General features: G+C 41.6%; 1 protein-coding gene across 2 annotated transcripts; it reads left to right on the forward strand.

Moving 5' to 3' along the window:
* The first annotated feature begins 565 nt into the window (after positions 1-565).
* On the forward strand, positions 566-11033 carry BIRC2 (baculoviral IAP repeat containing 2). 2 transcript variants are annotated; one of them, XM_065831999.2, is made up of 9 exons: positions 566-755; positions 2336-4420; positions 4522-4621; positions 5834-5912; positions 6502-6550; positions 7558-7800; positions 9002-9256; positions 9404-9445; positions 10289-11033. In XM_065831999.2, exons 2-9 carry the CDS (start codon positions 3547-3549, stop codon positions 10480-10482), a joined length of 1836 nt encoding a protein of 611 aa, XP_065688071.2. In that variant the 5' UTR covers positions 566-755; positions 2336-3546; the 3' UTR covers positions 10483-11033. The 2 variants fall into 2 exon arrangements, with proteins under 2 accessions (XP_065688071.2, XP_071659744.1); XM_071803643.1 differs by lacking the exon at positions 9404-9445.
* Positions 11034-12561: the final 1528 nt, after the last annotated feature.

Raw genomic sequence — 12561 nt, forward strand, 5'->3', positions numbered from 1 at the left:
GAGATGTGGCCAAGCAACCGTATTTTACCCTGGTACCGAGGAGAAAAGGTAGAACCGCGGGGTTTGCAGCAAGGCCCCTGCTCGCCGCCCGCTCAGGACACGCCTGCAGGAGCGGCTGCGGCCGATGGCGGGGTGCACAGCGCCGCCGAGCTCACACAGCCAGAGAAGGGCCGTGCTGCGGCAGCCGTGCGGCTCCTGTCAGCGCCGGGTCCCGCAGGCCCCTCCGGCCGTTCCCCGTCCCGCCGGCGCGGAGCAGGGGCTGGAAATCCCCGCCGGGCCGTTCCCCGGAGAAGCGCGCTCATCTGGCGGGTTTCCCCGGCCGGCAGGAAAGTACCGAACGTCCCCGCTGCCGCCGAGGCCGCGGCCGTGCTCACCCCGCAGCGCAGCTGCCGGAACGAGCGAGGGGGCGGCCAGGCCGCAGAGAGGAGGCGCTGGGGCCGAGGGGTACAAGCAGCCCACGGGAACGCTCCTCCCGCCACATGAAGGCGCTCAGTCAGGAGGGGCCGGGACGGCCCGGCCGGCAGCCCCCCCTCCCCGCGGGACAGGCGCAGCACGGGAAGCCCCGCCTGCACCGCCAGGCCGCACATGCGCCCGGGGCGCCGGGGCTTTCCCGGTGCGGCGCCTCCCCCCGGAGTTTCCAGGGCGGGCGCCATACCAGCCAGAGGCATTTTCCCCCGCCGCCCCCCTGCCAAACACCGTATATAGGCGGGGGTGCGCACCAGGCCCGCCCGCTGCGGGGGGCCCGACCGGAGGCCGTGAGTACGGGGGTGCGGCGGGGGCCGGGCCGTGGCCTGCTGGGGCCCTGCCGGGAGGTGCTCCTGCGAGAGCCGCGTCGGGTCTCGGCGCACGGCTGAGGGGCCGGCGGGCGGGGATGCGCCGTGTCAGGCGGGAGCTGCACCTGTCACCGGCCTCGCGTCGCCGGCCAGTGGCTGGTGGGCTCGGCCGGTGGCAGGGGAGACCCGGGGGGCTGAGGGGCCTGTCCTGCCCCGCCCCGCCCCGGGCCTTGCCCTCCGCGCTGCAGGGGAGCGGGGCGGCCCTGCTGGGTCACGGAGCAGGGCCGGACAGCCCGCGGTGCTGTGGGGTGGAGTGAGGCCCCGCCGAGCCGGGCGGGGAGCGGGGGGGACGCGGGGCTGTCGCCGGGGGTGTGAGACCCGCACATTTCGGTGCTCGAGATCTGTAAACTTAGCGAAGGGTGCTCAGAAAGTAAACTTGTTTTGCCTGAGTTGTGACACAAGAGCTTTGAGTTTGCTATACTTTAAGTATCACTATTCTGGACTTAAAAAAAACTTCTTGATGTCGCTGCAGGATAATGGAAACAAAACCCCATGAGATTCAGAGCAGTTAGGTGACTGGAAATCAAGGATACTCAGGGCTGTAGTGGATGATGATATTAGAAGAAGAGTGTTTGGCAGAAAATGACCACAGGATCTGAGGTTTAACTGATCCTAAATGTTTTAGGATTATCAGGGTTGCAGTTTGCTCTGATAATTGTAGCATTTGCTCTGACTTTCTCTAGTATGTCAACTGGCTTAACTCCTCAGAATGGCATGGTTCATGTATGTTGATAGCTTAGTCCCACCGTCTGTGTTGAAGGCGTGGGTTGCTGTAAGGTGTTCGTAACTCCTGTCTGCAGTGATTAAGAAGCTAGCAGTAGTAATAATAGTGTGACCCTATCAAGAACAAATCTTCTAAGAACTGTTGAGTAGGAAATGCTCTGCTGTTTTCCAGTAGCTGATTTTTCTAATGCTGTGTCATCATGGCAAGGATATCTGTTTTGAGTCTCTCCTAGAGGGACTTTTTAGGAACTGATACTGTAAAATAGAACGCTATATATATAAGTGTGAATAAATATAAGTTTATATATTTAAAAACTTTTGAACTTTGTCTTTTCCCTTACCTGGAATTTCTGATGAAGTTCATTTTTTGTTGGTGTCCTGTACTTCAAGTATTTAAGTCACTATAACAAAACAGGATCTCCATTGTTTGAAAACCTGCAGGCTTAAATCAATTTAAATGGATATAACTTCTTTAGTACAAGATCTTACCTTTAGTTATACAGCTTGTGGTCAAGCAGCCTGATTGATCCATCTGCCAAAAAAGTTCTGCTTGTAGATTAAACAGTTTTGCGTATGTGTCAGTAACAGGGAGATTAAGTGTGTGAAATCCAGTCCATGTGACGGTATGTAAAGTTGACTCCCCAGAACTTTCTAGCTAACATTACAAAAAGCTTACATTGCGATTTTAGTGTTTCAGTTTGTGCAGTTTCTGTTTGTATAGCTGTGACACGCACCTCATTTTGTATATTTTGAAACATTCCTGTCTTTCTTCCTTACAGGTTTTGTTCTGCCCAAAAGAATTAAATGATTGAAACTATAGATTCTTACAATTTCTTCTTGTGAACAGTCAGTATCAACATGGAGGCGTAGGCACCTTAGAAGGGACTTCAGTCTGAACTCTGGGAGGTAGTTCTGTGCACGAATAAAGAAACTAAGGCTTCAAATTTTCTTTTTTTTTTTAATCTAAGGATTTTGTTTGCTTCTGTATGCCATAAACATGGCATACAGAAAAAACTTAATTCAACAGCATAAAACATTAGAATGTCCCGACAAAAGGAAATTAATTTATGTTAAATTTAATAACTCTATACTTGTAACTAAGGCACCAGGTTAAAATGGAAATGCTCTGTTCAGTCTGTGCTGACAATGTTATAGACAAAAAAGCCTGGGGCCATTCCAGTCTTGTTAATTAAGACAGTTCCTCCTTGTCAGAGACAGTGTATTTGTTTATAGGTCAATACTCAGTGTATGTGGAGTTGAGTAGACACTAACTTCTTTGGTCTTTACAATTATTACAACAGTATGTAGAAGTTGAGTGTGTTTTTGGAAGTCTAGTAGTAGCAAGTATATCAGTTCAGTAATGTTAGTTCAGAGGCTCTTTTTTTAAAATGCCTTTTGAGCTTGATAAACCATTATTTTCAGCCTCCTACTGAGGTTTGCAAACTAAAATCTTTACATGTGTATAAGCTGCATATTTGTCAGTTGTCTAGGGTGAAATAGTTCTTAAATCACTTAACATATATTCTGGTTAAAAATGATGTGGTTTTAGTTGCCCCCCATTTTAGTTTCTTTATTGACAAAGGATTTTGATAAGCCCATTTGAGATTTTTCCCCTCTGGATCCCACCTCCACTAGCCTGTCAAATTGCTGCTGCTCTCCCAGATGTACAGTACAAGGAAAAGCATGTGATGCCAATATGATTCAAGGCAAAGTCCTTTTTTACATACTTCCTTCAATTGTAAAACTGGGATGGGGCAGCTTTTGTCGTGAAAGCAGTTGCGCAAACTAAAGTACAAGAACTTCTCAAATGTTTAAAGGCTGTTGATCCTGAGGCTGATTCTATTCACATATGAATTCAAAGTTGCACATTAAAGTATTTCATTTTCAGGTTCTTACTTTTGTACAGGCAGGGGTTATTCCAAATTGCCTTTAATGCACACAACTACCTCCCAGAGGAAGACTTGTCCCATTCTTCCAAAAGTAGTCCATTATGAACATAATGGAGAACAGCCCTTTCTTGGCTAGCATCATGAAGCAGAGTGCTTTCTGTGGTGAGCTGAAGTATGATTTATCCTGTGAACTCTACAGAATGTCGACATTTTCTGCTTTCCCTGTTAACGTGCCAGTGTCAGAACGGAGTCTTGCCCGGGCTGGGTTTTATTACACTGGTGTGCAAGATAAAGTGAAGTGCTTCAGTTGTGGCTTAACATTGGACACCTGGCAACCAGGAGATAATGCTATGGAAAAACATAAACAGCTGTATCCTAGCTGCACTTTTGTTCAAAACATGCTTTCAGTTAACAACCTTGGACTGTCCTCTCATTCAGCCTTTTCACCTCTGGTCGCAAACAGTCTCTCACCATCTCTGCGTTCCGTAACACTTCCTCCAAGTTTAGATCAAGTTGGTTACTTCAGTGGCTCGTATTCCAGTTTTCCTCAAGACCCAGTAACTACTAGGGCAGTTGAAGACCTTTCATTCTTGAGACCTAAACTTCACAATCCTTCTATGGGTACAGAAGATGCTAGACTACGCACTTTTCACTCGTGGCCACTGACATTTCTGTCACCCACTGATCTGGCAAAGGCTGGACTTTATTACTTGGGGACAGCAGACAAAGTTGCTTGTTTCACCTGTGGTGGTCAGCTGAGTAACTGGGAACCAAAAGACAATGCTGTGTCAGAGCATCGGAGACACTTTCCTAACTGCGCTTTTGTGGAAAACCTTACCCGTGACCAACCATGTTTCAATGTCTCAAATGTGAGCATGCAAACCCATGAAGCACGTGTTAAAACATTCATAAATTGGCCAACTAGAATTCCAGTTCAGCCTGAACAGCTTGCAGATGCTGGCTTTTACTACGTAGGTAAGAAAAACAGATATCTCCAGTTTTATTCAGAGCGCTATGTCAGCATTTACCTCAAAGTAAATTGAGTGTTTGCTAAATATTTTACCTTTTTTTTAAAGGACGCAATGATGATGTCAAGTGTTTTTGCTGTGATGGTGGGTTGAGGTGCTGGGAATCTGGAGACGATCCATGGATTGAGCATGCAAAGTGGTTTCCAAGGTAGCTTGCAAATCTTTATCATAATTTATATACATCTTTAAATACTTCTAATTTTGAAAGATATATATTGCACTTAATGGTTTTGTTTAACTTCACCATGTGATACACAAACTCACTCTTTCATTTAGATGTATTTCATGTACCCCTATTTAAAAGCTCTGAAGTGCTAAGTTGGCTTTAATTAAAATATTCCTTCATTAAGCATGATATTTAATGCCTTCTGCTTCATAATCAAAAGCTGTGTGCATCCCTGAATTGCTATTAGCGAGTAAGGCTGCATTGTTAATGAGCAACTTACCTAAGAGCAGCAGTCAGAAAGCAGACCGAGGAGAGAAAAAGCTGCTGAGAAATGAAGTAGAAGGAATATCTGGCTGCCTTGGTCTAGTTCTGTGTCCACACTGAATGTTCTTGAACCAGTTTTTCAGCAGGTGTGGTTTAGTTTCTTAGGTGTGGAAAGGCTTGTGAAGAGGGTTTCAGCAGTTGTTTAACATGTCTCTTGGAAAAATGACAGAAGTAACTTCTTTAAATGTCCCCCATAATTAAATGGCAACTGCATACCTCATTGCTATCTGTGTTTGTGGAAATCTCTATCAATGAGAGAAATAGCTTCACTTAGTTTCAGGAAAGCTAATAGTAATTCTTCACATCATAGATCTCCAGCTAGTCTTTCATGGGCAATATATTAGGTACTGTTGGACTACAGTATATGTGTAGAGTTAAATGATACCTTTTTTCCCTTTGGTGTTATGCTTTCCAGAAAATGTACTTAAGAGAGAAAACTCTGCATTAATGAAGCAGATCTGGCTTTGATAGTGGTGTTAAATTTTGTTAACTTCTTTTGAATGATTTAAGTAGAAGATGAGAATGGTGAGATGCAAGATGGAAACAGTTTATCACTGCAGTTTGTAGTGATGCTGACAGGGTATCATTTCTCATGACGTGCCATTTTCATTAGAAGTGCTAGTAGAATTTACAGCTGCTGCATTTATATGTGTAAACTTCCTGACTGCTGAACATCATGGCGAAGCTTTATCAAAATGTCTAGGCCCCGGGCTACATCAAACTTCCACTTAAGAGAACCTTCCCTTCTGAAGGAAGAGAAACATGTATTGAAGTTATGTTGTGTTATTGTAAACTGTTTCATATTTCTGTATTTTTTTTAAATTTGACAAGTAGAAGGTATGATTTAGTATACTTTTGTCAATATTTCAGGTGTGAGTATCTGCTTCGTGTAAAAGGAGGAGAGTTTGTAAGTCAAATTCAGGCCAGGTTCCCCCATCTTCTTGAACAGGTAAACTTACTCTTCTATAACTTTGTTTTTCCCTTGTTGCAGAGTGCTGTGTTCTTTTTGGGAGTTCAGTCCATCCTTCTGCCTCATTTCTGCATGTATTTCTGCTGGGTTTCTAACACAATAAATGCTCGTCATGAGCACAGAAATGAAACCAGTGCTGAACCATGGCTAATGGGCTTGAACTAGTAGAGTTTAACATATACCAATTACTTATGGAAAGTGTTATGGGGCAGTAAAATAAGCTCCTTCATGTCAGAAGAGGGAAATTCTGATTATGTATATTTCAGTGAATAATGCAGATCAGTAATTGTTATTTCAGAAATGAGTCATGGGCAGCCTGAATTATTTCTGTCCATAACTTTTCTGGCAAGAGTAAGCCAAATTTTTCTCCACGGAAGTGGTCAGCACTAACTGTATATTGGTTACAGAGTTGCACAAATTTGCAGACATGTAACTGCATGTAAAATATGTAATGGGTGCCATTCAGATAAAGAGTTTAGCATGGTTAGTGAGGGAAGAGTGTGTTAGAGAGGCATGCAGGGGGAAATGCAATACTTTGAAACTACTGTAGTTCTCTTTTGTTCCACAGCTCTTGTCAACCTCTGATATGCCTGTTGATGAAAATATGGATCCCCCAAGTATGTATATTAAAGCATGTTCTTAAACTTGTATTTTGCAAACTTAAGGACTTGCTATCCAAAGCTAATTTGTTTAATAAGTCTTAGATTTTTCTTGGAAACAATAATATTATAAGGATTTTCTAACTAGCGATAGAAGTTAGGTGGTTTTGGCATTATATGGACAAACTTCAAGGAAGCACCTTTAAGAGTTCTGCTCTTTCATCTTCCCAATTTCCATATTAGCAGATCATATGAAGGTTTTTGGTTTTGAATATTTGGCATCTGCCGCATTTGTGGTTTCTAGTTTTGTGGTTGGGTTAAACAAAACAAGTCGATTTGGCATTTGGTAAATTGACCTATGGTATTGAACTTGGCAGAACAGTTGCTAGAGGGTGTCGTGACTACACAGTGATGCAACTCCACTTTTAGGCACATAGCTAGGTGAATGCTCTGAGTTGAGCAGTGCTGGTCAAGGAGAGGGTAGGACGAGCTGATGAAGTGAAGTCTTTCTGAGCTCAGAAAGACACTTGGGGTGAGTGGGTTATGCTGTCATGGTCCCTGCTGGTTGAGGACAGTGAGTCAGAATCCCACGTGTCTGTTGAATGGAAAATACTGATCAAGAGCTGGAACAGAGCAATTGTTTGTACTAGAAACTGTGAATTTTGATTTTCTTCCCTCCCCAAGACATTTTTCAAGGCTGAAGTTAGAAATTACTAAGCTTAAAAAAAGCTGCTAAGACATAATGGAATTCTCTGTGGTTTCTCTAGATTATTCTAGATTTAGTGAAGGCCTGACATGGACTGAAGTTTTTAATGGATTCATTCCAATTGAATCTAAGTAACTGGCTTCTGTTTTTAAAACTACTACTTTTTTAAAAAGGTCTATTTAACCGTTGAAACTTTTTAATGCTAGGTATTCATGTATATATATGCATGTGTGTAGGTAATGTCGATGTGTGTGCCCAACTTCTGAGTTGTATAGGTATTTGACTCATATTATACATGGTGATTTTCCTCTTTGATTAGTTATCCGTTTTGAGCCTGGAGAGAGTCATTCAGAAGATGCAATCATGATGAACACGCCTGTGGTTAAAGCTGCCTTGGAGATGGGATTCAGTAGAAGGCTAATAAAGCAAACAGTGCAAAGTAAAATCTTGGCCACTGGAGAAAACTACAAGACTGTTAATGATCTTGTGGCTGATCTGCTAACTGCTGAAGATGAGAAGAGGGAAGAAGAGAAAGAGAGACAATTTGAAGAAGTGGCATCAGGTATGCATAAGGCGTGAATAAAAGCAGTGGTTTGTATTAGGTGTAGGTTTTATAATTGCTTTTATACACTTAGTGATTTAGTTTAATTGCTATGAGGTTCAGCTTCTGTAAAAGCATTGTCAGAATATCTATAGAAGTAGCAGTCTGGGAATTGTTTAGTTCCCTTTCACAAACAGGTTCATACAGGTGTCAAGGGTTCGGAATCACTTGATTCTCCCCACAGGAACAAAGCCATATTTTTAAAATTTGTGTGCCTTCATATTGCTGTTAACAAAATAAACTGAACAAAAATACTTTATTTGGCACACTCTGGGTTTTTTCCATATTTGCCTGCTCTTTTAGCTACTTGAATCAGTGAGCCACCCTATCCACCTCCCAGAAGAGGCCATAAACTTTTACAAATTTAGATTCTGTAAGATGGCCAAAGATCTGCTTTTCTGTGTCTGACTCAACCATGTAGGTCAGCTATTTAACAGTGTTTATTTGATGTGTCTTTAACATTTCCTATTGTTTTAATACTGTGTAAAATTTGAAGCCTAAAACAATCCTATTTTTGAGTCTGTGAAGCAGTAAGGAAACTTCTCGATTATAAATTGAATGACGACTGCTTCTTCCCTACTTGTATGTTCTGTCAAAACATGGATTCAGCCATTGAATCTTAATGCAAATGACTTTTTGTTGTTGTTCATGATAGACTATTAAAAAAAAAAATAAATCTCCCAAGTCTGGTTGTGCTCTACTCCTGTTTTTCTTGCACATATTGTAGTTCTGTTGGACACTTCTTAGAAAAGCTTGATTCTGTCCACATTTCAGACACGATTTTGACCCCCACTGACTAAAGTTAACCTGTTGGTTGTCAGCATTGGTGTTGTGCAGAGTCTTTGTTTTTTCTTTGCAGTTCTGCAGAGAACATAAGCATTGCTAGTGTGAAGTTAGACAAGATCCCCTCAGAAAATTAACCTAGAGATGGGAGCAGGAGGTTTCATTGGTGAAAAGGCTTCAGTGCAGAAGATGTTTATATTCTGGTTTTCTTGAGTCTGTTCTTTATGTGCATACCACTAAAACTTACTGAGGTCTTTATTAATGCTGTGTAGTAAGTGAATGTTTCAAGTAGAGTTTAAAGAATTAATCGGTTGTTTTTAAGCACGAAAACTTGGAGTAGTTTATTCCTAACAAACGTCTAATCCTCTTTGCATTCCAGATGATTTGTCCTTAATCCGAAAGAATCGAATGGCTTTATTCCAACGTTTAACATGTGTACTTCCAATCCTGGGGAGTTTACTATCTGCTAAAGTGATAACAGAACTGGAGCATGATGTTATTAAGCAAAAGACTCAGACACCATTGCAAGCAAGGGAGCTGATAGATACAGTTTTAGTGAAGGGAAATGAAGCAGCCAGCATATTCAGAAACTGTCTACGAGATTGTGACCCTGTCCTGTACAAAGACTTATTTGGTATGTCTATTTTTTTTTTCTTAAAGGCTATAAATTTTTAGAAGTTTTAACCAGTGCTGTCATAGGAACCTAAAGATAAAAAAGAACTCAGATGCCATTTGAATATAGATCAGTCAAATGACTAGGATTTTTTTTGTCTTATTTTAGTGGAGAAGAACATGAAGTATGTTCCCACAGAAGATGTTTCAGGTACCATAAACTCTGCCTTCTTACTCTAAAGGGTATTGTGGGACAAAAGGCTAACATCATAAAAAAGAAAATTAAGTTTGGTTAAGAAATAGGTTTTATGCTTTACTCTCTCCCTAATTCTGCTTTGGTAAGATGGACTTACCTGAAAAAGTTAAGTGCATGTGCAGACTTGCGAGCAAGTCTATCAGCTGTGAACTGTATCCTCACATGTGCTTCACCATACGAGGCAGAGCTTTCTGGAGCTTGACAATTCAAGCACACACTGGATTTGATCCGGCCACAAGCTCTTACTCAGGCATTTGCTAAAGATTGGACAGTGAATAGTAGTTTAGCATTCCACAGCATCATCTCTACTTTTTCAGAGTGGGTTATAAGTGTCCTAAGGTCTAGCTTGACCTCATCAACAGCTGGGTAGATAAAAACTTGTCAGACATGAGATTGAGTTTACTCTGGTTCTCAGTTCTGTAGTTTAATATGTTAATAGACTGCAGAAAAGTATACAAACCTGACTATAGCTTATTTGCAGCAGTCAGGCTGTGCTCTGTGCTTCCAATATCCAAGCAAGAAAAGTGCAGCATTTGCTAAAATGTAAACATTGGTTTGTCTTGAGGAACTGTAGTTGGCTTCCAATCTCTGAGCCGTTTGTAATCTCACAGAAGTGGAAAATACAGACTAGTGCCTTGCATGCCACTTTCTGAGCTCTGGAAAATGTACTTATTTTCTCACTGCCAGCTATATTTAGTGAGTACAGATAGGGATATACAGGGTGAAATGGAACGTGGCTGTTTTCTAATTAGAATGCACACATTCAGGCATCTTTAAAAGTTAAATATTATTTTCCAGGTTTACCTATGGAAGAACAATTAAGAAGACTGCAAGAGGAAAGAACATGTAAAGTTTGCATGGACAAAGAAGTTTCTATTGTTTTTATTCCGTGTGGTCACTTAGTGGTATGCAAAGAATGTGCACCCTCCCTCAGAAAGTGCCCGATTTGCAGGGGGACAATAAAGGGCACAGTTCGTACATTTCTTTCGTAAAGAGGGAAACTTGCAAAATGTCTTTGTTTCTGTCATCATCTGACTGCTGAGGCTTAAGCCGGCAGTGTCTTAAGAATGGAAAATTGTGATGCAGAAGATGATTAATCCACTACCTAACACCATATGCTAGATTTTCCTTGCCAAAGACTATTTCTGTTGATAAAACTAACTCAGTACTATGTTGAGGTTTTTGTAGTTTTCTAAGTAAGGAAAGCAGTTTCACTAGTATGCCCTTGTGTCACTTTGAATAAAAAACTTTCTGGTTGAGTTACTAAAATGGAGCTTGGCATAACTCTTCTCATGAGTTTCCTCCATGTGGAAGTGAGGAAATACATTAAGATTGCTGTTTATTTATATTTAATATTAATTACCTTCAGCTACTATTTTGGTTTTGTTTTCGCTTTTTTGTGGAATTGAGAAGAGGCCAACTGTTGCAGGAACAGGAGGACTTTTTTAAAGTTTTGTTTGTGTCTAGTTACTTGTGTAGTGTGTATTAATAATAGTCTATATGAAGACTGAATTAAAATATTTCTCAAGTGAGTGGTTGTTTACTCTGTTGCCATTGTTGCCTTTTCTCTGCAGACTGCAGTGACTGGAATTCTGTCTCCTCACAGAAGTTTGAGGTTGGTTGGTTGCCTACAAAAGTGCAATAAAACTTAATTCTGTGTGTCTCTCATTCATTTTTTTTTTAACAGGGAAGTGAGCTTCTGTGCTGGTTCATGATTCCCTCTGGTAAAGTAGGGAACATTAACATTATTTTAAAAACAAACCTCCAAAAAACCCATAACAGAATCTGATTCTTCCTTCTGTTTTGATTTTCTCAAAGGATAGAAATCCTGGCCAGGAATGGTCCTCATGACCTTAGATGGTGCAGATGGAAGCCATACAGCAATACAGCTTTTATGCTAGGGTTTAAAATGTAAAAGCTACTCTTCTCTTTGGGACTTGTCGTGATTGTGCAATTGAATAGTAGGATCTTGCAGCTCCCTCTTGAGTCTTGTTTTGTAAACTGGTAGTCTAGGGACTCCTGTTTCCTTACTGGTTGACTCTCAGTTTATTCCTCTCAGCTTTGGATCCCTTGCATAGTAGATACCTCTCAGTCCTAAATGCTGACAGCAAAAAGATGGTTTTGTGGTGAGAATACCATTTCTTGAAGTTTCAGGTTGCAAATATTTGCAAGTTGTGTGCATATAACTGACTTTCATCACTTTACATGTGACTGTAGCTATACTACGTGAGTTATCTCTTCTCAGAAGAGAGCACCCTATGTGTGTTGGAGTGGCGAAGTGTACACATGCGAAAGAATAGCTTGTGACTTACCCTGTATAATGGTTGCCCCGTGTTTAGAGCAAAGCTTGTATTAAGTGGGGGAGATGTTTGTCCCTAGCAAGTAAATAGTCAGTCATACTTACAGGTGCTGTATGTTCCCTCTAAGTCTCTGAAGAAGCCTCTGGGTCTCCTGCTGCAGGTCACCTGCCATCTTGGGAAATCTGTCCACTGAGTTTGGAATTTAGACTGCATAGAATGAACAGCATGTTATATTTCCAGCAGAATTGCAGTTGCAACATTAGATCAAAGTTTTGACTAGCCAAGAAGGGCCAAAACATGTACTTTTATTTGTTATTTATGTGATTGAGGCTGATTTGTTTGCAGATTCAGGATGTTTGCAGTAGTAGTACTGATGGCTAAATTCAGTGAGCACAATTGTGCAAAAGAAGGTACATTCTAGTTACCATCTGTTTATCTTTGCCCTGTATCTCTGAGCAGCACCTCCTGGGCTGGAAGCCCTTTTGAAATAACTCTGGATATACTAATTTTGCAGAAGTCTTGCTTTGCTGTCTGGGGGGATTGAGGGAGTCAGGGGAGGGGTGTCAGAATCTGGATTGGTTTGTTGGTAAACATATATAGTGAGAATTCAGCAATGCTGATGTTTGGTTTCATCCATTCTTTCACAATTTCTGCAACACTGTTCAATCCTGTGCATTAGCTGGTACCATAATCGCATTAATGTTTTGGTATATGTTCCTTGCAGTACATAGGATTCTTTAACTGTAGATTGGCTTGCTGTAATTTTTTAAA

This window comes from Patagioenas fasciata, chromosome 1 (assembly GCF_037038585.1).
Source record: "Patagioenas fasciata isolate bPatFas1 chromosome 1, bPatFas1.hap1, whole genome shotgun sequence".
NCBI lineage: Eukaryota > Metazoa > Chordata > Aves > Columbiformes > Columbidae > Patagioenas > Patagioenas fasciata.